The sequence below is a fragment of the Saccopteryx bilineata genome, chromosome 11 (genome assembly GCF_036850765.1).
Source record: "Saccopteryx bilineata isolate mSacBil1 chromosome 11, mSacBil1_pri_phased_curated, whole genome shotgun sequence".
NCBI classification, from domain to species: domain Eukaryota; kingdom Metazoa; phylum Chordata; class Mammalia; order Chiroptera; family Emballonuridae; genus Saccopteryx; species Saccopteryx bilineata.
The window spans coordinates 23,543,117-23,564,947 of NC_089500.1; the positions used below are offsets into that span (position 1 = coordinate 23,543,117).

General features: G+C 50.2%; 1 protein-coding gene across 2 annotated transcripts; it reads right to left on the reverse strand.

Moving 5' to 3' along the window:
• Nucleotides 1-27: 27 nt before the first annotated feature.
• Nucleotides 28-21,831, reverse strand: LOC136315156 (urea transporter 2). 2 transcript variants are annotated; one of them, XM_066246480.1, is made up of 12 exons: nucleotides 21,813-21,831; nucleotides 21,103-21,223; nucleotides 14,011-14,133; nucleotides 11,831-11,913; nucleotides 10,577-10,736; nucleotides 9,672-9,861; nucleotides 9,219-9,347; nucleotides 7,754-7,946; nucleotides 4,651-4,798; nucleotides 3,855-3,989; nucleotides 2,755-2,804; nucleotides 28-1,107 (listed from the first exon to the last, which is right to left on the reverse strand). In XM_066246480.1, exons 5-12 carry the CDS (start codon nucleotides 10,722-10,724, stop codon nucleotides 907-909), a joined length of 1,194 nt encoding a protein of 397 aa, XP_066102577.1. In that variant the 5' UTR covers nucleotides 10,725-10,736; nucleotides 11,831-11,913; nucleotides 14,011-14,133; nucleotides 21,103-21,223; nucleotides 21,813-21,831; the 3' UTR covers nucleotides 28-906. The 2 variants fall into 2 exon arrangements, with proteins under 2 accessions (XP_066102577.1, XP_066102575.1); XM_066246478.1 differs by lacking the exons at nucleotides 14,011-14,133; nucleotides 21,103-21,223; nucleotides 21,813-21,831 and adding an exon at nucleotides 14,180-14,322.

A 21,831-nucleotide genomic window follows, 5' to 3' on the forward strand; every position in this document is an offset into this window, starting at 1 on the left:
GCATTTTAAGAAAACGCTGATACCAAGTTGCAAACTTAACAGTTTAATGAGAGTATGCTGATGTCTCTTACAAAAGGAAACATACTTCTTTAAAATATGATTTGAATGTTGAAAAAGATCAGAGTTCATCCTATGACATCTCCAGAACTATTTGTGTTATGAAAAGAAAGGCACGCTGGCATATCCGGTGGATGAGGTTACTAACCGCAAGTCTGGAGATCTTCTCATGATTCAAGAATAAATCTCCCTAGATCAGGAGAATTGTTCTGCCTCTTCTCCAGGTAACCCCTCCATCTCTTACTTAACTCAAAGTAATTACTTGTTGGTCATGCTGATTTTGTTCATTTACAGGAGAGAGAGATGAATCAACATTTCTAAGGTGGAAGGGCTGACATAGTCCCTCCCTGTCAGGAAACCAGTAAGAAATTGAGGCTGAGCGATGGCATAGACTCATCCAGGATGGTAGGAGTTCATTAGTGTCAGAGCTCGGGCAGGAACAGCCCCTTTGCCTCCTAAGCTAATGCATATTTCCTGACACTGTGCATTGCTGCATTAGATGACTAAGTTGGATAACCAGGTCACCAATCTCTGTCTCCTTCTTGGTGAGTTCTCTTTAGGGATGTGGCTTATTTTGCAGAAGAGGGGAAATCCCCCCCCCCCTAAAGGAAGCTCTTTTGAAGTGAGCTGTACAAAATCTAAACTAACCATATCTTTGATAAGGGTTGTGTTTCTTAGAACAGAGAGGTCCTGGATGGTGACTACCATTAGGCTTGCTTGAGGGAGAATCACAGAGTAGATTCTGTGATCACCGAATCGCAGCAGGAGAGGTTAAGGAGCCTTCAGCCTGGGGACCTGCACAGCCTGCTGAAGGCTGAATTTGCAGTGACATGTTTTGGGAAGGGCAACTTAGGAAACATCATAGGCCTGGTACTTGGTTATGGTTGACGGTCTTCTGTTTTTCTCCTGGGACAGGTAATAGATGCGATTGGCCTCCGGGTAGGTGACTTTGCTGAGTGGAAGCTTGTAGATGGCAGGGTTGTTGGTTGTCAGGAGCAGGAAGGTTAGTGCGGAGAGGCAGAAAGGCCAGGTGCAGGGTGGTAATCCAAACTGGGGCGGGGGACACAAGAGAAGTCTTGGTTACTTCAGATGTGTGTGCCTATTTCATCAGCCCTTGCCAAACACCTCCAGCCCTGGGTAGAGGAGGGGATGCTTCATGGGTATTGCTAGGAATAATATATACTTACTTTATGACCAATATGAATAAAATCATGCCAGTGGTGTCAGTATGTAGTGTAACTTACTTCAAAATGTAGCTATTGGAACCCTATTATAATATGCCTTTATGTAGGAGCCATGTTTTGTTTTGGGTTATCTGGCCAGCTTGTACCCCCAGCTCAAGGGACTATGGCCATTCCTGTCTCTCCCGTAGCCCCTGTCGAAGGAATGGCTTTGGCAGTCATTTTGTAGTTCAAGGCCATTTTCCTTTAGTCACAGCTGATTGAACCAGAGACAGACACCTGACTCAAGTGCAGCTTCCCGTAGGCAGATGTCCCGGGAACAGAATCCCTCTTTTGAGAATTTGAACTAAGAAGCATAGAGACTGTGGCCAGAGACATGAGAATGTGACTGGGCCCCTGTTCTGAAGGAGCACACAGGTTGGAGGTGGAATAGGACTAATGTGTTTTTGAGTCATCTCAATACTGTATGTCATATGTTGTAGCAGACACATGTACAAAATTTGATGGGGCTCAGAGGAGGGACTTAGACCATCAAGGGACACAGGAAGACTAATTCTGTGCATAGGAAATTCTCTTTCATGCTAAGTCCAAACCACTCAGTTTTACTAAGGAGGGATTTAGATGGGCCCTCCATCTCCACCTGCAGTACCAATTGGACTTTTCCTGGCTGCCCATGTAAGATGTGCCCTTGAACCCTTATCCAAGATGGGGAGGCACTGACTGCCAGCTGAGCCCTGAGCACTCTGTGGACAAGGGGAGCTGAGGCTGGCCACGTGGTGCTTCCTGACATCACACACCACTCTGTACTAGGGCTCTGAGAAGGGGCTCTCGGGCTGATGCATGTGCCTAAAGCCACTGTCTCTAGCTTCTCTCAGGTTTACTCGGGCTTGGCTCCCTGCCTCCACCGAAGGACTTCCCTCTGGACTCCCAACACCATGCTAGTTAATACGGGACAAATAACTGGCCCAGAAGCTAGTTAGACAGATGATCTACAAATGTACACAAAATTAAATAATAAAGATTTAACTCTAGGTCTAGAACAGCGGTTCTCAACCTGTGGGTCGTGACCCAGCGGGGGTTGAACGACCAAAACACAGGGGTCACCTAAAGCCATATTTTTTTCCAATGGCTTTAGGCGACCCCTGTGTTTTGGTCGTTGGACCCTCGCCGGGGTCGCAACCCACAGGTTGAGAACCACTGGTCTAGAAGATGATAGAACTCAAGTCCTTTCAGAAAGGAGTTTGATTTATAAGCTAATGCTCTTCAAATTGTCTTTCTATAAGGAGCTCTGCTGGCCCACTGCCCATGGGAGCTGATTGGTGCACACTTGATATTCAGACTTTTGGGAGGCAGCTCCTTCTGCCCAGCAGGTGCTGAGGTGAGTAGTGTGATTTGAGAGAAGAGGGATGGATTGGAGAAGGTTTCCTGGACGGAGGAGGGATTTTGTGTTGACTTTGGGGAGACAAAAGAACACCAGAAAGGGTGCTGGGCACTTTCTTGGCTCATGTGAACTCACCACAGAGAACACGTTGGCCAGGGCAGCTCCCAGGTAGGCTGCAAACAGCGCTGGAAAGGAACCAAGAAACAGTCAAGTGACGAACAGTGCCAGAAGCTTCGTCTACATACCCCCCCCCCTGCCACCCCCACACAGTTTATGCCACAAATGCTATCTCTCAGATAATTGAATTCTGTTTCCATTGCTTAGGAAAATGTTACATTCAGTGCTAGTGTTGGCACACCTAGGACAGCCGATGAACTTGGTTAAAAAGGCCAGAATTGGGCTGTTACGGTTCTCTTGGCTTCCACCATCCTGCATTCTAGCACAGGAACATTTAACGGCATAAACTATAAATGAAAATTTTCCTATACAGCCAAGATGAGTGACTCCCAGAACTCCCCGCTGATGTATTTCATCACAAGTTATGAACATAATATGGGTTTCCAGGGAGAAGCAGCATTCTGTAAACTTGAGTAAGACCATATGCACTGACTGCCTCATCTCCTAGCTCTGCATGGGCTGGGGGCATGGCCAGGCTGGCCACTGGGAAGAGCCAAGTGCCAGCTACTGGTGAGGTTCTGTGGGAATGGGCCAGTGCAAGTGGGCTTTGCTTTTGAACCTTTCATTTCTCAACTCGAAACACCCCAATGGCCCCTAGGACGTTAACAACAAACTTTTATTAGAGAGTTATTGAGTACCCAGCTGGTAGTGACCCTGAACCCATCCCACAACGTAAGCACTATTTGAAGGCCCGATGGTCAATGTTTGTGTGCTTAAAGTTAATCACTGCATCTCATGTAAATCACCCAGCCTCAAATATAAAGATAAATTTGTATATGAATTTTCATGTCAATCCACTGCCGCTGAACAAACCAGCACCATCTACAATGACCTGTCTTCATGTGACTGGACATGCTGTGTTGAGCGGAAATAATTTTTAATTCATTATTCACTAAACAATAGTTAAAAACAGTTTTAGAGAAAAGCCCTTTTATAAAGTAAACGATCCTCCCATTTATCTCTGAAGGACCAGCAGAGTCTCCACAGGGTGGCTGTCCTGGCGGGGACAGACCCAGCCGTCTTTTCTGGTGGAAAGGGGACTCGTTGGCAGTACCTACCACAGGCAATGGCGAGGAGGTGCGTCTGCCAGGTGAGGACGTAGAACATGCCCCCGATGGCGATGCAGGCCAGCGTGCTATTGAAGCCACACAGGCCAAAGTAGATGGAGTCAAAGGGCGTGGCGATGGTGAGGGCTGCGGGAAAAGGCGAAGCCGTTCATTCGTGCTGGGCTCAGGGTCTCCGGAGACTCCTGTGCCAGCCCCGAGACCCACCGCGGTCCTCAAAACCCAGACTTGTGACCCTCTTAGGCACTTATAAGAAGGAACTCATCACTTTATTCGGTGGAGAAACACCTACAGGCAGCACGTGGCCATAGAGTCACATGAATATTAGTGGGAAAGCTATTATGGGTAGAAGAGACCCTGTGAGTAAGAACTCTGAAGGCCGATGTGAGCAGTCCAGAGAAAGTCCTTCCCTGGCCAAAATAAAGAGGATGGCTTCTTCTTCTTCATTGATATATTAACGTTCTCTAGTGAAGAATATATTCTTCTTATTATCATTAATTATAAGACTTAAAATATAAACATGCCTGGAAGAAACCCTTCCTAAACTTTACATTTATACTAAAGTGTAAATGACTAACACCAGAGCCTTTTTTGAGGAAAGTTTTTGCTCATGGGAACATAAAAACACTGGCTTCCAAAATAGAAAAAAACATGGTACCATAAAAAGAGGAAAAATATACAAAAATAAATAGGTGAAGCATTGAAGACACCCATCACCATATTCTTTGGAGTTGGCCCTGGGCACTAACACCCTTATGGCCCATTGATAAGGGAGAGTAATACCACCGACCTGCTAACATCCCCATGGTGGATCCAATTGCAGCATGCAGGCAAATAAGAGGAGACGATACAAACAAAGCGAGGATGAAGATGCCTCCAGTCCAGGGGTTATCGCAGCCGTACACTTGGCCGATGCCGACAGGGATGGCTCTCAGAAGCTGTGGGTATCACATGCAGAGAGACACCTTAACCTCGGCTGGAAAAGACTTGCTGCTAAACCTCCCACACTATCATTTTGCAACTGGCTCTCAAGATAGTTTTGTTTGAATAGGTTAACTCTTAAGAGAATGTGAGCTTTATTGTTTTAATCTCGAGTTCTTAGAACCGTTAGAGGTTAGGATGTTAAGTTTCCTTGGTGTAAGCACATGGGTATAAGGCACTGAACCCCCAGTGAGAGATGCTAAAAACGTTCCCAGTGAGGGTATTATTCATTAGGAAAGTAGTAGATGTCCGATCAAAGTTGCGGTTTAAAAACTCTCTGGGGACTTTTTTTTTTAAAGCAAGAAAAGTAACTAGAAGGCTAAAGATGTGATGAAAAAAATGGTCCTTTGTGTTTTCAAGGACCACACGTCTGGGCTGTGGTCACATTAGTCGGGTCTGGGTGAGCAGTGCAGCAGGATCCACGGGCGAGCCCGGGAAGCAGTGTGGCCGCCTCTGTCCTCGGCTGCTAAGCCAGCATCCAGGGGTGGCTGATAGAGCAGCACCCTGCTTGGGTCAGGCTTCCGTGGATCTCGGGGGAGAGGGGCCTGTCTGTGCACGACAGGCGGTTTGAGGCGGCCAGGGCCCAATGCCTGTAGGCCTAGGCACATGTGCTCTGGATCTGGGAAAAGGATCCGGGACAGGCAGCCATTCCAGCCACTGAGATCGGATCCTGTGGTTCGGGAGCCCGTCCAATGGCCCTGGAGCTGGGAAAGTGTTTAAGGGCAGAGGCTCTGGGCCAGGCTGCAATGCACTGATTGGGGGTCGTCTCACCCCGTGGGCAGTGAGCTGAGGAAAAGCAGAGTCCTGGGGGAAGAATGTGTATATATTATGACGAGGCAGTTCTTCTGTTAGCCTGTGACCTCTGAGAGGCCTCTGCCCTCCGGGGCTGTGCAGGGACAGGGGAGCCTGCAGGAGCCCGTGGGCTGGCCTAGGGGGCTGACCCTCCAGGCTCAGTCTCCTGTGACCCCAGGGACAGGGAACAAAGTGGGGGCTTAGGCATCACCATGTGAGGGAAAGTCAGGACATTCAAGAATTTTACAGAGAGGCAGTGGTGCTGGCCAGCTTCGTCCCCAGCTGGTCCCATCCTCCACGGTGCCCTCCAGCGGCCACAGAGCACAGGAACTCAAGGGGACCTCAACACCGCATCGAGTTTTAAGTCCTCTCTCTGACATTTACCACCTCTTTCCCCCCAAACTCAAGGCTTTAATAAGATAGTCAAACATATTACTCATTACCATAATTCATTCAATTGTCCAGAAAGTTCTTTCTAAAGAACATCCCCCCCAAACTGGAATCTCTTTCCTGGAAATTTGGGAGTTTTAAAATGTTATACAGAATTTTCTATTTCCCCCCCCTTTCTACAACATTCTTAGATGGCTTTGCCATTGAAAATATGGCACAGGGAATGCAAAATAGCTTAAAGTGAACTTTCATCACATCATCTCCCTGTGGCACACCAATGAGAGCGATGTTGCCTTCTGAAGATATCGATGGGTTAATACCACGGAAAGGAAGCCACAGGAGTGAATTGCCAATGTGGCACCTTTTCTCGCCTTTGGCTCATGAAGTCCTCGATCCCCCCCCCCCCCAACAAGGACAGGGCTAACACGAATATTTCTCTTCCTAAACAGAGATGCTTTCTGTGCAAGTGCAGGCATCTTCCTGCCACGCCACGCTGTTGCAGACAGGCGATGAAACGCTCAGAGGAATGAGGCGACATCCGTTCTGAAAGTTCTTTCAACAAGGGCAAGTGGCTTTGTGGCTGGGTGACAGAGTGCCAATAATGGAGTTATCGACTGAGCCATCCCGGGGGTTGTTCAGTGTAACGGAAAGTGGGGGGGGGGCCTCAGAGGAAACGTGCCCACTTAGATAAGGAGCCAAACGGGCTCATTTCTCCAGGCTGATTTAACACTCAGTGTAGCTTCCTAATGATCTTGGCAGGCTTCCAGAGACCAGCATTCTACACACAGAATACTTGGGAAAAAAACTTCAAAAGCTCTGTTAGATACGCCTGTCTTAATGGAGGAACACCAGTGCTTTAAAAGGCAGGCCTGCGTCAGAGAGCGGGTGGGTGTGACTGGAGGTTGGAGAGACCCTTCCCAGGCCAGGACGTGGTAGTGGGGGGTGTGCCTTGAATGATTCAGTGAGGCCGGATGAAAGAGAACACTCAGGCCCTGGCCGGTTGGCTCAGCGGTAGGGTGTCGGTCTGGCGTGCGGGGGACCTGGGTTCAATTCCTGGCCAGGGCACATAGGAGAAGCGCCCATTTGCTTCTCTACCCCCCCCTTCCTCTCTGTCTCTCTCCTCCCCTCCCGCAGGAGCAAAGATGGCCTGGGTGCTGGGGATGGCTCCTTGGCCTCTGCCCCAGGCGCTAGAGTGGCTCTGGTCGCGGCAGAGCGACGCCCTGGAGGGGCAGAGCATCACCCTCTGGAAGGCAGAGCATCACCCCTGGTGGGCGTGCCGGGTGGATCCCGGTCAGGCGCATGCGGGAGTCTGTCTGACTGTCTCTCCCCGTTTCCAGCTTCAGAAAAATACAAAAAAAAAAAAAGAGAACTCTCAGCGTAAGGTGGAGTATGACTGGAATAGAGTACCACAAAGATGTTCCAAAAAGGGTCAAAGAGAGAACCTGGGTCTAGCTGACAAGAGGCCAGAGACCTAGTCTTGACTTTGCTCTTTTTGAATGAGTTGTGTGACCTTAGGCAGTGTTTCAACCTGGCCTCAGTGTCTTCCTCTCTGGAACCAGAAATGGACCTTCAAAAGTTTCCTTTTGGATGGTGGCTAATGACAAGCTGTATGAAGACTGTTTAATTGCTAATGATTGCTATTACTCATGGATGCTTCTAGCGTGCAAATGAGTAAATGCCACACATCGAACGTGGACAGGTGCTGTCCTCCTGCCTTCCACAATACCTACCAAAGGCACCTGGACCTCCGACCAGGTGATGTTGGGCACAGAGGATGCAGGCTGCAGCAGTGTCGTGGGGAAGAAGAGGTTGTAGTGGCCCGTGGCGGCCAGGTACAGGGTCACCATGATGTTGAAGGGCAGCGTGAACACCGGGAGGTCCCACTTGCTGAAGATGGTGCTCAGGGCACTAGAGAGGATAGGGCTGTTGGCAGAAGCATAAGAGATGCTATTCAAGTAGCCCTGACCTTGGCATTAGACTGAGTGGGAGTAGGATGCGTCCTGTGCCTCCCTGGAGAGAGGCAGCCCGCTGGGCACCTCTCTCACCTGAGCAGCCTTTTCTCTGGGCCTCTGCCTCCCTGTCCCTGGGACGGGGTGGATGCCCAGACTCAACCTGAGAATCAGGGCTTTCTGGGGGAGTCACAGAACTTCCTTCAAGTCCGAGAGCTCCATGCCCGGGCACGGGGAGAGAGAACAGGTTGGGGTAAAGACGACGCAGGGAATGGCATTCATTCATTCATTCATTCATTCATTAATTCATTCATTCATTCAACAAATGTCTGCTGAGCCAACGACAGCACTGAACCTCATGGCCAGAGAGCCTGCAATTTCTGGGGGTGAAGAGGGAGCTGGCGCCTGGCGCTCTGAGGGCTCTCTGGTGCCTGGGCCTTCAGCCTACACTGGAGACTGTCCTGGTTTGGTCAGGGGTCCCAAGGACAAGGAAGAGCTTGGGAGGGGGTGGGTGGCAGCAGGAGGAATAATAAGACTTGCAGAAACTGATGGGAGCCTGTGGTGAGGCTCTTAACCTATGTGTCCTCAGTGCCTTTCCCTGTGCGCTGGTCGGATGGGACCAGAAACCCTTTAGACCAGGGGCAGCCAACTTTTTATACCTACTGCCCACTTCTGTATCTCTGTTAGTAGTAAAATTTTCTAACCGCCCACCGGTTCCACAGTAATGGTGATTTATAAAGTAGGGAAAGTAACTTGACTTTATAAAATTTATAAAGCAGAGTTACAGCAAGTTAAAGCATATAATAATAATTACTTACCAAGTACTTTATGTTGGATTTTCGCTAAGTTTGGCAGAATAAATCTTTATAAAACAACTTACTATAGTTAAATCTATCTTTTTATTTATACTTTGGTTGCTCTGCTACCGCCCACCATGAAAGCTGGAATGCCCACTAGTGGGCGGTAGGGACCAGGTTGACTACCACTGCTTTAGATCTTTAAAAAAAAAGGAGAGTAAAGGATTATAAGTAATGAGATACGGTCTATAGGCCACCTGGCACAGTGCTGATGCTGTATGATGTTAGTAATTATTTCCAGGGGAGGTATCTTGTGTGCAAGCTAAATAAATGCCACTTTCAAAGCGAGTGTAGACACACAACCATGGAGTTTAGTTGGAAGCCATGGAGTTGGGATAGAAAGATCGGCTGCCCCCGATCTGCACCCACATCCTCAGATGCCAACTTACCAACACATGGACATAACAGTGACAGGGAGCAAAAGCCACCAGTAGTAGTCGCCTTTGTCTGAGAACACAGCCATCAGCAGCCCCACCAGCACCCCATTGTAGCCCTGTAGTCCCGCCGCGATGGCCGACCTAGGGGGAGAGGGGGGCTGGTGAGGCAGGGGCTCCCGAGGCCCCGGGCAGGGGCTGACCCCTTGATGTCCCACTGCAATCAGATTTTTCTCACCTGGGGCCTGGCAACACTCTCCTTCAAGCAGGTGGCCCCCCTCCACACTCCCCTAGACGATGTGTCGCAGTTACAAAACAGGGAATGGTTTTTCTTAGTTATTAGCGTCCTTATTTTGAGGGGTTTCTGAGCTGGGAGCCACACAGTGAGGGGGTGGGAAGGTGGCAATGGTCCCTGCAGGTTGTGACCTCTGGCCTTCTTGCTGGGACCCTGGGCCTCCTAGAACTTACTTGTCCTGACTGAGGATGAGGGCTGTCAGAGTGGACACAATGGTGCCCAAGCAGCCCGAGATGGCCCACCAGGGGTTCTGGACGAAGAGGCCGAGGACGATGAGGGTGCCGCTCAGGGGGTTGCTCACGAACATCACCTGCGACATGCCCCGGAGGATCCAGTCCAGGAACTGGAACACGGGAGACTTGTCTGAAAGGGAACAGGGAGGGCAGGGGGTCGGTGCTCAGGGGGCCGGCCCTGGGCCAGGCCCCTGCAGTCTGCACAGGGTGTGAGGGAAGAGCCACACCCAAGGTGGGTTGGTAGGAGCCAGCCCCTTGCTGTCATCAGCCACAGAAGAGGGTAAGCCAAGAACCGAGGGGGTGTTTGACAGCCCAGAGAACTCTGTGGACCCGCTGCTCCCTGGCTGTGCTCGTTCGGTTCCTTTCACGCTCAGGTGGATACCCTGAGCTCTCTGTGCCCTGTGAGAATGGCGTGATTTTCAAGAAGACAGGTCTGGGAAGAAACTTCCCATGCTGCACAGAGGGTGTCGGACTCACGGCCTGAGTGCTGGGGCGATGGCTAAAGAGAACCATTGGAAGATTAGACGTGGTTCTCCCGCGGGCCCTCCGTGGGGCTGGCGTTATTTCTAGGATGCTGGCTCTAGAACGCCAGGGCTGAGGTGCCTGGCCGCAACACCGTGATGGGCGGCCTGAGAGCATGTCGTGTTCAGCAATGCGGCCGCACGCTTCAAGTGTTGCATTTACATCCCGAGAGACTGGATGTCAGTTCTAACAGCGGAACTCTGATCTTTGAAAGACAGGACTCCGTCTCGTCTATAGAGAACCACGGCCCAGTGTGTCCTGGGGGACGACCGGAGGTGACCTCTGTAGGGTAGGGCCAGGGGTCGCGCTCACAGGACCGTTACCTTTCAGCCCCTCTCCACACTCCTTCATCTCCCCTGTGATGTAACCGAGGGCTCTGCTGAGCCGTTTCCCGCTGGCGGCCAAGTAGCTCCTAATCCAGGAGGTCCTGGAAATGCTCGTTTCCGCCTTAATCTCAGAGCTCTCCTCCATGGTGTCCAGGTCCTGCCGGGGACAAGAGAGGGGCGAGGGGCTCCCGCATTCTGTCGGCTCACACTGAGAAGTGGCAGCTGTGCTCGCACGGGGCCAAGCTAAGATCTCCTTTTGGTCTTTAGTGACATTGTTATGTAACCATCTTCGTGTTTCCATAGACTAGAGTGTTCTGTGCTCCGTGTATCCTGTCACCTCAATTAACATGAGCCACACACTTGAACTTCGACATGACAAATATCTGCACTCTTCTGTGGGTGAGGGCTCAGCGGGAGCTGTTCTCGTGTGCAGACATCAGAGTCAAATGGTAGCATTGGGATTTGACCCTGTTCTTTGAAAAAAGAAGTTTAGTTCCACTATACCGCAACCTTCCCAGAAGACATTCTTCCCCTCTGCCAGCGTTAATGCAACTGTCCGTAAAATTAAACATATAAAGATTCTGTTTTGGAAAACTGGCTCCAGCTCATTTCCTAAATGCTTAAACGCTAGGTTTCGAGGAAGATGGGTAATAAAGAATTCAAATAAAAGCAATGTGAAACGTTATAAAATGAACCGTGAAAAACAGATTTAAAAAAATCCCAGGTAATTATGTTTCTGGAAATATGAATTCAAGAAAAGTTTGCCCAAGGCCCTGGCTGGTTGGCTCAGTGGTAGAGCGTTGGCCTGGCGTGCAGAAGTCCCGGGTTTGATTCCCGGCCAGGGCACACAGGAGAAGCACCCATCTGCTTCTCCACCCCTCCCCCTCTCCTTCCTCTCTGTCTCTCTCTTCCCCTCCCGCAGCCAAGACTCCATTGGAGCAAAGATGGCCCGGGCGCTGGGGATGGCTCCTTGGCCTCTGCCCCAGGCGCTAGAGTGGCTCTGGTCGCAACAGAGCAACGCCCCGGAGGGGCAGAGCATTGCCCCCTGGTGGGCGTGCCGGGTGGATCCTGGTCGGGTGCATGCGGGAGTCTGTCTGACTGTCTCTCCCCGTTTCCAGCTTCAGAAAAAAAAAAAAAAAAAAGATAAGTTTGCCCGAACTAGAGAACACCTTTCCTGGCCCCAGGTCCCTGATCTGCCACAGGCTCTGTGACTGTGGGGTGGTGGCCCTCACCCAGGCCATCAGCACTCACCAGCAACTCAACCGTGGGCTTCCGGTATTGATAGGGGGAGGGCTCTCTGGTTTGTTTCTCCTGGTGCTCCCCTTTCCCAAACACTGGAGTTGGAAGGAAAAAAAAATCATTCATTAGGACACCTCAACCCTGGCACTGGCAGCAAATCTCTTGGAAGGCTGTCATTGGAATACATCTTTCCTGTTCCACGAGAGAGGAAGCCCGCACATGACATCTCGCAGTTGGAAGGTTCCTTGTATTTTCTTTCATTACTTAGGAACTCATTTGAGCTCTCCCTTTGGGAAAATAATTGCACGTCCTCATGTAAACATGGAATCCAGAGATTTGACTGACCTTTAGTTAAACAAACTCTGATTTAGCCAACCCTTACATTTTGTAGATGAGGAAGCAGCAACTTGCCAATAATCCCCAAATCAGGGGTTCTTTCTCTTATACCACACCGGGAACTCGCAGATGTATAAAGAAAAAACCTAGATGCTAGTGCTCACAAAGTATTAAGCTGCCTGAGCCACGCAAGGTCTGTTTGCATTTGCTTATGACTCTTCCCAACTGGATTAACCTATGTCTTGGAATTTTAGATATTTTAGCAGCAACTGCTGGTTGAAATAAGACAAGAGGTAGCCATGCCATTACTTGCATTCGATTTTGACATGTCTTTGTAATTCTAGAAAACTTTTGTAAAGCAACCCTAAATGTGTTTTTCATTATTATCAGGTAACTTATTTTTAACCATGACCAATTTCAGTAGGGTTTTATACATGGTAAAAAGAAGCTATGGCCCTTGGAAGTTTCGGTCTTGGTGCTCTGATGCCCCCTTGTGGTCAAGTTTGAGAATGGCAGGCTGGTTTTAGACTGAATAAGGTGGGATCATGGTGCACGCATGAGTCTTCAGAATACCTCACCACTAGAAGGAATGCATCAAAGGCATTGTGCTCCCGCTCTAGGAGGAGAATAGTCTGCAAATACTATTGTGGCTGGGAAGTTGCACTATGCCAGAGAAACAAATTCATGTTTGGAAGCTTAGAAATGAAGAGTAGGAAGCAGAGGATTCCCCTGACTCTCAGGCCAGTGTGAGTGTGATTCCGGTGGACCCGCTGCTTCTGTCTGAAGCTCCTGCTGTCTGCTAGCTCTGCAGCAATGCGACCAAGCTCCACCTCCCAGGCTCCATTGCTCGGGGTTCTCTGCTAGGCCCTCCCCCACCCCGGCCCTGAACCACGATCATAGGAAGATTTTTGAAGGGAGATGATTAACTTGATGAGGCAAGCCATGCTGTCTTCCACACCGTGCCCAGGGTCCCTGACAAATACAGCCTCCCAGACTAGGGGGTGCTTGAGACCCCTTGGTGCCCACTCCACCTTGTGTGATGTTTTTCCATAACGCCCCAGGCCCATTTCTCTGGGTCAGCCTCTCTGGGTGGTAAAGGATGAGACTCAGATGTCCTAGATGGAGAAAGTCGCTCCTGGGATGCACGTGATATAAGAAGGACAGTCGCCCAGGAGTCAGTTTTATTCCTTGTTGGGCCCCTTGCCAGCTGGGTGACTAGGCAGGTTGGCTCTGCTGTCTGGAGTTTGGGGGGCAGAATTAGATGGTCTCTCTGCCAGGCTCTTCACGAGACTGCTATAACCTTGCATCAGGTTGGGGAGACCCTCCAACCCCCCCACTCCTTTCTGTTTGCCACACCGTGTCCTCAGCTTCTAAGTCCAGGTTTCTGGCCCCCTAGTGGCTCAGCTTGCCTGCCCTCTGGACCCCCGTCGTGGCTTTCGGGAGCCTCCTCCGCTTCACACCTCTCCGTCTGACCCCTTGGCCTCGACACCTTCACCAGTGCGGGACTGAGAACCTCCATCTCTGGCCCCCCAGCCCAGTGCTTTGTGACCTCGTGGAGAGCCTTGACCGATCCGAACGCCCACCCAGGTTGCTTCCTAGCGAAATTAACTTAGTCTTCCAGGATGGGAAACAGGTGACTCCAATGTGCAGCCGTGTCTGAGACCTCCGGCCTTGACCTACAGAGCCCACGGCCTGTTCCGTCTCCTCCCCAGGAGGGGTGTAGACCCCGGGACCTGTGGCCGTGGATGGGGGGTGGCTGTGACTAGACAAAGCCTGACCCTCCTGGTCCCCCCCCCCCCGCCCCATGAAGTAGGCTGTGCCATGGTCCTCGTTTTAGAGATGAGCAAATCACAGACCTTTGCTTCTCCTCCGAATGGATGACCACTCAATGTGGAACACACTCCTGGGCTTGGGGAGCACGGCCTTCGAGCCCTCATCGGCCTTCGGGCTCGTCGTGACGGGCTGTTCCCCACCGCCGCCTGGGCAGGGGCAAAACGAGACAGGTCAGTGCCCCCGGGTACGTACCCTGTGAGAGCCCAGCAGATGGCGGGAGGAAAATCACATGCCAAAGCAGAAAACGAGAGAGCTGTGTGGTCTGAAGCTGCGGTAGGAGTTGCATCAGCGTCTGCGAAGCACGTAGCTCCTCCCTCCCTCCCCGCTCAGACTTCCAGCCCTTTCCCCGCAGACACCTGCCGCAGACACCTATCAGTGTCAAGAGGCCACGGGCGTCTGCCTATTTCCCCAGCAAGGAACTGTTCTGAGACTCACTTCCCTGGACCTTGGACTGGCCTGGCTGGTGGACCCTAGCTGTCTGCCTATTCCCGTCCCTCAGCTGGCGCCTTGGCTTCCCGCTGGGGCAGGGAGTCTGTGTGGGGGGCCCCTCAATGCTGGCTGCATGTTAGAATCACGTGGGTGCTTTAAAAATATCCAAACCCTACCCCAGGCCAATGAAAAAAATTCAAGTTTTTCAATGCTCTTAGCACTTGAAAGGTGACTGTTATGGCCAGATCGGGCTGAAAACCACTGATTTAGGTTCTTGTAACTCTAAGTGTGGTCCTCAGACCAGTGTCATCCGGGGGCTTGTTGGAAATGCAGAGTCTCAGATTCCACCCAGACCTACAGAATCCAAGTCTGTATTTCGACTGGGTTCCCCGAGTGATTTCTGTGCACGTTAAAGTTGACAGGCACCAACGTACGGGGCCGTAGGAGTCCGGGATCTGGGCCTGGCTACCAGAACCCCCTGCTGTACCTTATTTTTGTACATTTCCACACTTGGGGAGAGCAGAGCCCCTTGGCCACTGCGACAGGATTCCTCAGCGCACTGACTGCGTCGCATCCCCCAGGTGGCTTGTTAGAATGTATGTTTCTGTGCCGACCCGGGTCCATTGGTTGGAGTATTCATTGGTCCCGACGTCTGCAGTTTTACCACGTTCTGCTTGGGGTTCATGTACACTAGAGTTTGATGACCTACTGCTCACAAAAATTAGGGGATCAGAGAACGTGCAGATACTCCAGTACTTTCAGCCTTTTGTATCGTGCATTTTCACCAATGAAATAAAAGTTGGTTTTGCACCTCATTTGCATAATCAAACGACTTTCTTTGACTTGTCATTTGCTTTTCTGATGTTCTTGTTTAATAAAAAAATCACATACTTCCTTTTTGTATTGCTTCATATTCCTTTTGAAATATCCCCTAATTTTTGTGAGCAGTAGAGTTGCCCAGAACAGGTGAGAACATTCACACTATTGTTATGTTGGCACACTTTCTAAATGAACGCACTTGACTCTTTAATAGCACCTTTAATCTGATACAGTAGGCAGTGTTATGTCCAACAGATGGGAAATAAAGGCTCTGAATAATTTCTGAAGCCGCCTACAAACAGCGAGCTGTGTGGCTCTCAGCCCTCAATCATTCTCTCTGCACCTTTGCTGCCCAGAGTCCGGGTCGTGGGCCAGCTTCGTGGACATCAAAGGAGGCTTGTTTGGAACGCAGACTCTCGGGCCCTGTCCCAGACTGACCAAATTGGAATCTGTCTCTTAAGCAAGGTTCCCCAGCTGACTTGAGTGGACATTTTGGTTTGAAAGCCCTGGTCTAAGATTATGCTGCTCACCTAGAAACGATTTTAGCAAGTTTCAGAACATATCATGACCAACAAGCAGAGATTATGTGGAACACGGACAAGCAAGGACAGGGGTTTGTTTGCACTTTCTGATTGATTGCAAGTAAAACAAGCGACCATGTCCCCGTCTGCGCTCAGGACCGGGAAGAGGCTCCCAATGCCGCGGCCCGTCCATGGGTCAGCGATGAACCATGACCCCTGACACAGAAGTCCTCTTTACCCCGTGCTTCGGAGACGCTGGGAATGTCATCCCACCCTGGGACACTGTGCAGATAGGGTCCATAAGGGGACAAGGACCAAGGCGGGGGATCATCGCATCACCTGACAAGACCAGGCATTTCCCATCGCACCAGCCCCCTGCAGGTGTGCCGGGGAAGGGCGCCTCCGCCAGCCCATTGCTGCTTGCTTCTCACGTGCTGCGGCAGTGAGCCCGCCCCGCACACCCCGGGCGGACCAGCGCTGTGATCTGAGCAGCACAGACTCGGAACTGCATGGAACGTCAAGATGGCACCTCCTAGAGCCAGAGAACCCACGTGCCCAAGCCGCGCCTTCGCCCTGGGGCAGCCAGAGCTGCTCCCAGGGCTCCCGACTGCCACGCGCTGCCCTTTCCAGGGCTGCAGAAGGCCTGCTCCCCGTCCGTGCCCTGGCTCCCTGTCCGTGCCCTGCTCCGCGGGGCCCACACGTCTGTGAGGCCCTAGATCCTAGAGCTGATATCCCAGTCACAGAAGACAGAAACAAAAAAGCCTCTCTCCTTTAAAAACAATTTTTTTTGTCGTTATTTGGGATGAGCTGGGAGGTTGTGCCAGGTATGGCCTAAAATGGGGTTGGTTCTGCACTGCCGGCCTATAGACCACCCAGGGAGGGCAGAAGCCCCTCCAGATGGGCTGGCCAAGAGTTGAGAATGAAGGGTGGGAATAGACATCATGAAGAAGGTTGGAGATAAAGTCACGGATTCTCTGAGGCTGTGAGAAAACTTAAAGCTAAGGTAGCAGCAATTCATCTCTCCTTTTGGGACCAGATAGCTGGGCCCAGGGACTCTGGCCACTCCAGCCGCCACCTGGCTGCTTTCTGGGCCCGGCTGTGAGTGCGCCGGGCACATGGTTGGGGAGCTCTGTCCTCCACAACCTGCGGGAAAGCTAAGCGGCTGAGTGACTGCTCCGCACGGCCGCCTGCGCAGGAGCTGCTGCCGGCTCCTACTGTGAGAAGCCTTTCAGGTGCCCCAGTGCATGTAGCTGCTCACTGGGGCTGTTCAGGACCATTTCAGGGGCATGGTCCCTGCCCTCGAGGATTTCTGCCACCTGTGTTTTAATAGGCAGCAGTCCAAGAATGCTTTCCTCCCTTTGACTCAGAGAAAGCGAGGGCAGTTAGGAGCCATAGTGATCGTCTGCCAGCACTTGCAACATGTCCCGTAGGACTCACGCCCCTGCCAGCTCCTAATGTACAGAAAATGCCAACCGTTCAAGCAGGTGGAGGAAAAGATTTAGTAGGGGAGCCCACCTGTCAGATACAATTTTGAAGCTCACTGCAATTTTTTTGAGGTGATCAAAACAACTTCTAACCATATATGACATCTTTCAGAAGAGGAAGAAACGATCTCTTCGATCTTACTGAAAGTCAACCTTGACTCAAACAGGTCCCTGCCTATGCGCTTTCCACCAGCTGTCTTCCTCAGGTGCTGGCAGCTTCTCCGAGCTCCTGGAGGGGGGGTCGATGCTGTCCTTATATCACTTGCAATGTTCAACATATGGAGCATCTGGAACCTTCGATTAAGACCCATTTGTCATCCCTTTCCAGCTCCCTGGGTCTCCTATTCCTCCAGCCTACTGTTTGCGAACGCAGGCACACATCACCGGGCAATTCCTTACTATGCCAGCATGACTTTTTTGAAGTGACACATTGCGTATGATTTGATTTTTCTTTTTTACATTCAATTCTATATGGTTACACTATGACCATTATTTGGAAATGTTTCTCTTTGCAGAGGTTGAGCTTTACATGATAACTTGTCATTTCCAAGGCTGCTGCTGCTGTGTGTGTATATATGTGTGTGTGTGTGTGTGTGTGTGTGTGAGAGAGAGAGAGAGAGAGAGAGAGAGGGAGGGAGAGAGAGAGAGATGGATGACCATGGTGGTAAAGGGATGGAACCTTTTCCGTGAAGTTGTGTTTAGTTGACATTTTCAAAGTTCTTTCTGTGAGATAGATATCAGAGGCCTAGATACGAGAGTTGGAAAGGCCTTTGAGAGGATCCAGCCCAGCCTCTCCTTTCACAGGTGGGGAAAGCAAAGCCTAGAGAGGCGGAGTGACTTCCTGGCGTCCACAGAGCTATTGTCTCTTGCCTTCCAGTCCAAGACCTATTTCCCTAAACCTTCCTTCCTGCCAAGGATTTATTTTTATTTATTTATTTTTAATTATTTTCATTTATTTATTCATTTTAGGGGGAGGGAGGGAGGGAGGGAGAGAGAGAGAGAGAGAGAGAGAGAGAGAGAGAGAAGGGGGAGAGGAGCAGGAAGCTTCAACTCCCATATGTGCCTTGACTGGGCAAGGCCAGGGTTTTGAACCGGCAACCTCAGTGTTTCCAGGTCGACGCTTTATCCACTGCGCCACCACAGGTCAGGCCTCAGGGATTTATTTATTGTTTATCAATTCAACCCTGCTTTTGAGTGTCATGGTCCCATAAGGTACTCTAGAATACACTTCTCTTTCCTTGGGGGGATTCAGGGAAACCCACGAAGCTTCCCGAGCCTTTCTAATCTATCTGCACTGGGAAGTGAGTTGTGAGGGAGGTGGACAGACGGGAGGTGGAGGTCAGGGCTACAGGAACACTGGGAGATAAATTAGTTAAAAGTCCCAGTGTTTTAATGGGCCAATCTTTTTAAAGAAGGTGGGGTGTGAGTCGCTGTAAACCTGAGATTAAGGGAGGCCTCATCCTCATAGTAAATGCTTTAAGCTCTTTCACTTCCTCCCCACACAGCTCGCTGATTGGCCAATGGACTTGCCTAGATTTTATTTGGTTTTGCCTTGTTTTTGGTGTCTTTGGCTCACGCCATGGAGAAGACATTAATAAGCATACATGACTTGTACCTCATTTAACCTCAAAATACCTTATAATGATTTCATAAATGAGGTTAAAGAGTACACTGGTCAAAGCTGGCCACCTGGAATTGGGGTCCCACCTGTCTGGCCTTCCTCTGGAATGACCGTGCACTCTGCTCCATGTTCCCACCCCAGCCCACACCCTCAGAATTGCAAGTCTACATTGTTGATCTCCCTGATTTTGATCTCTCCCCTGTCAACCCATTCTGTACTTCAACCACTAGACTGTACCATTATATCGCTGTCGCTCAATAATTGACATGGCTCTCTATTGCCAAGAGCATGATGCTCAGGCTCCTTGGCCTGGCTTCCCAGAAGTTCCACAGTATGGCCAACCCCCTCATCTGGCCCTTCCCGACCTTCCCACCACACCCTGCCTTGACACTCTGGCTCCATGTCTCCTTCCTCTTCTTGACTAATTCCTATGGACCTTTCAAGGTCTGGTTTATGTTCTACTTCCTCCATGATGCCACTCTTGACCTATTTGGCCACATGGGCCATTCCATTCTTGCAATTCCCATTGCATTTTTTTTCAGAAAACTCTAGACTTAAAATTTTTTGAAGTTAGTGCCATTGTAAAATTTTGTACTGAGAGTCACCATACACATGAAAAGTCAATGAATCCTTTCCAATCCAATAAAACTACTTGGAATGATCAATCCTTGACTAAGTGACCTTTGAATCCAGGCCCTGACAGAAGGAAACCGAGGCCCAGAGGGCAGTGGCTGACCTGAGGCCACGTGTCTAGTCAGCTGTGGGGTCAGGTTTTGACCTCCTGGTTTGGATGCTTTACTCCCACACTGTAGGTGTTTACAGATGGTTGGAGCCTTCCCCAGTGATATCAATGCACTTGTGTCATTTTTAATTAAAACAATTATGAATTATTTCATATTCCAAAAGGAGGAACACACGTTACCAAAACATAACAAAACCAAACAAAACACAAAAGCCCACCTGTGTGTCATTATGCTTGTGACACCAATGAAAGGCCAAGGAAAGTTCTGGGCCATTGTCTACTAGCTTCTTCTCTTGTGGCAACATTTCCGTACTCCCTTTCCTCACGGCCTCTTCTCCACCACCCCGTCTCCCCATTACCTACAGCAAACGTAGATAATTGATCATAGCACTTTCCCTACAAATTTCAATACAGCCTCAGAATCCTTCTTAACACAGTGCTCCAGACAATCAATACCAATCAGTCAGAGCTGACACAATTGCAACCTTTTTCCCTTCTGACTTTAAAGGGCGGTATGGATGCTGTGGAAGTGTGAGAGAGGGTTACGCCAAGGCCGGTGTTGGGAGCAACCAGAGGCACTTCCAAGCCTTGCAGGGGAGTCTTCCCTCAGCAAGTTCACCAAGATCCAGGTCCTTTGCTGCCAGTTTTGGAGGAGAGCACATACCTTACGAGGTTGTCCGTTCTCTGACTTGAATATCCTGGAATGTTGTTCTCTAAGGCACAGCTATCTGTCTTCCAGAATCATCCATTCTCTGTGGCTACTCAGAACATGGCTACAGTAATCTAAGACGGCTGTGTGAGAGACGGGCACTGAGAAGCTAGGTTGTTAATCTGGGGTGTTAGGATGTTTGTGGATCCTGAGATGGTCTCGTTCTAAAGGCACATCTGCAGAAGGGGTTAGGACCTGAGGGGAGAGAGGCTCAGATGCCTGGACCAGATGCCATCATCCTGGATGCAGCAGGTAATGACCCCAGGGAGGAAGGGTTTCAAATCCACCTCATTAACATCTCACAGCTCAGTTCAATGTGCTGCTACCCTGGGAACCGTCCGTACTAATGTCAGAGCTGTGAGTTACAGAGTTGTGGGCAAGAGGACAAAGACGACGAAGGCTCAGCCAGTGGGAAGGTATGGTGGTAAGGGGACTGGAGGGCTGATGGATTCACCTAGTTCCATCACCAGGTGAGCAAGAAAAGCCCAGGGTTAGGACATCTGGACAGGTCCCTGGACAAGCTGTGGTTTCCTCATCTATAAAGTGAGGGGTTTAAACTATATATTTTTTAAAAAGCTCTTCCAGTTTAAAGCTTCCAGAATTGAAACTCTCTTTCAAGGTTTTATGAAGTTTCCTGTCTCGAGACTGGCCTTCCCCAGACACCACAGCTCAGCAGAAGAAAGCAACAGAAAAAAGACCAGCCTTTGTTTTTCTCTTCCTTTGGAAAGTCAGATGGTCCCTTTGGCAACAGGGTCTACTTGGCCCATTTCTCTCCCCCAGGACCTCTTACCTGGGCTCCTTTTGATGTCCTGCTCAGGGCTGGAGGAATCTAGACCATTGAGATTTGGGAAGAAGCTTCTTTCTGATTGGGCAGCGTCTCTGGTCCTCCACTCCGGGCGTTGGACTTCCCCCTAAACCCAAACCCCTTTAATTCCTGGAGCCCTCCAACCCATCCTCTTGCTGACTTTCTGTAAATTGCCTTTGCATTGCCTAACCCTGGGCCTGGCACACGCCATCCGGTTGTGGAAGGGAACTATGGAGGACGAGGGAGAGGCCAGGCAAATGCTCTTTCTGCAGCTTGCCCACGTCTCTCTGGCCTTCCTGACAAAAGCTTACTTCCTAAACTCCCCAGGGAATCCCGGCTCCTGCTACCATGGTTCCCTGACCTGGTTTGATCAGGCAGATTTCCTTTAAAGGGGCAGAGCCGGGGACTGTCTAGCAGTAGCTTTCATGTCCTCCTTTAGGCATTACCATCCAGTTACTCCTTTCGTTAGAATTCTTGCTCCAGAACTTGCCTTAAAGCAATCATCTAAGTGTTGTCTCCTCAGGGGGCCAATTTGCCTTCCAGCCTCAATAAAGGCTCTCAATTCCCCACACAGGCATGGCACAGTCTGGGGACAGCACTGCCAGCTGCGTTGTGATGGAAATTTCTGTACAGACCAAAAGTAGATACTGTCTTTCTGGTTCTGTGGGGACTTTTAGACCTTTCTCCCTTCTGACCTCTACTGCCTGGTGTCCT

Coding starts and splice junctions, on each gene's coding strand:
- LOC136315156 (XM_066246478.1), bottom strand. CDS start 14,273: ATGCAACTCCTACCGCAGCTTCAGACCACACAGCTCTCTCGTTTTCTG. Junction 9,348..9,671: donor CTCATCCTCAGTCAGGACAA/GTAAGTTCTAGG, acceptor CTCTCCCCCTAG/GTCGGCCATCGCGGCGGGAC. Junction 7,947..9,218: donor ACTGTTATGTCCATGTGTTG/GTAAGTTGGCAT, acceptor TTCTGCCAACAG/CCCTATCCTCTCTAGTGCCC.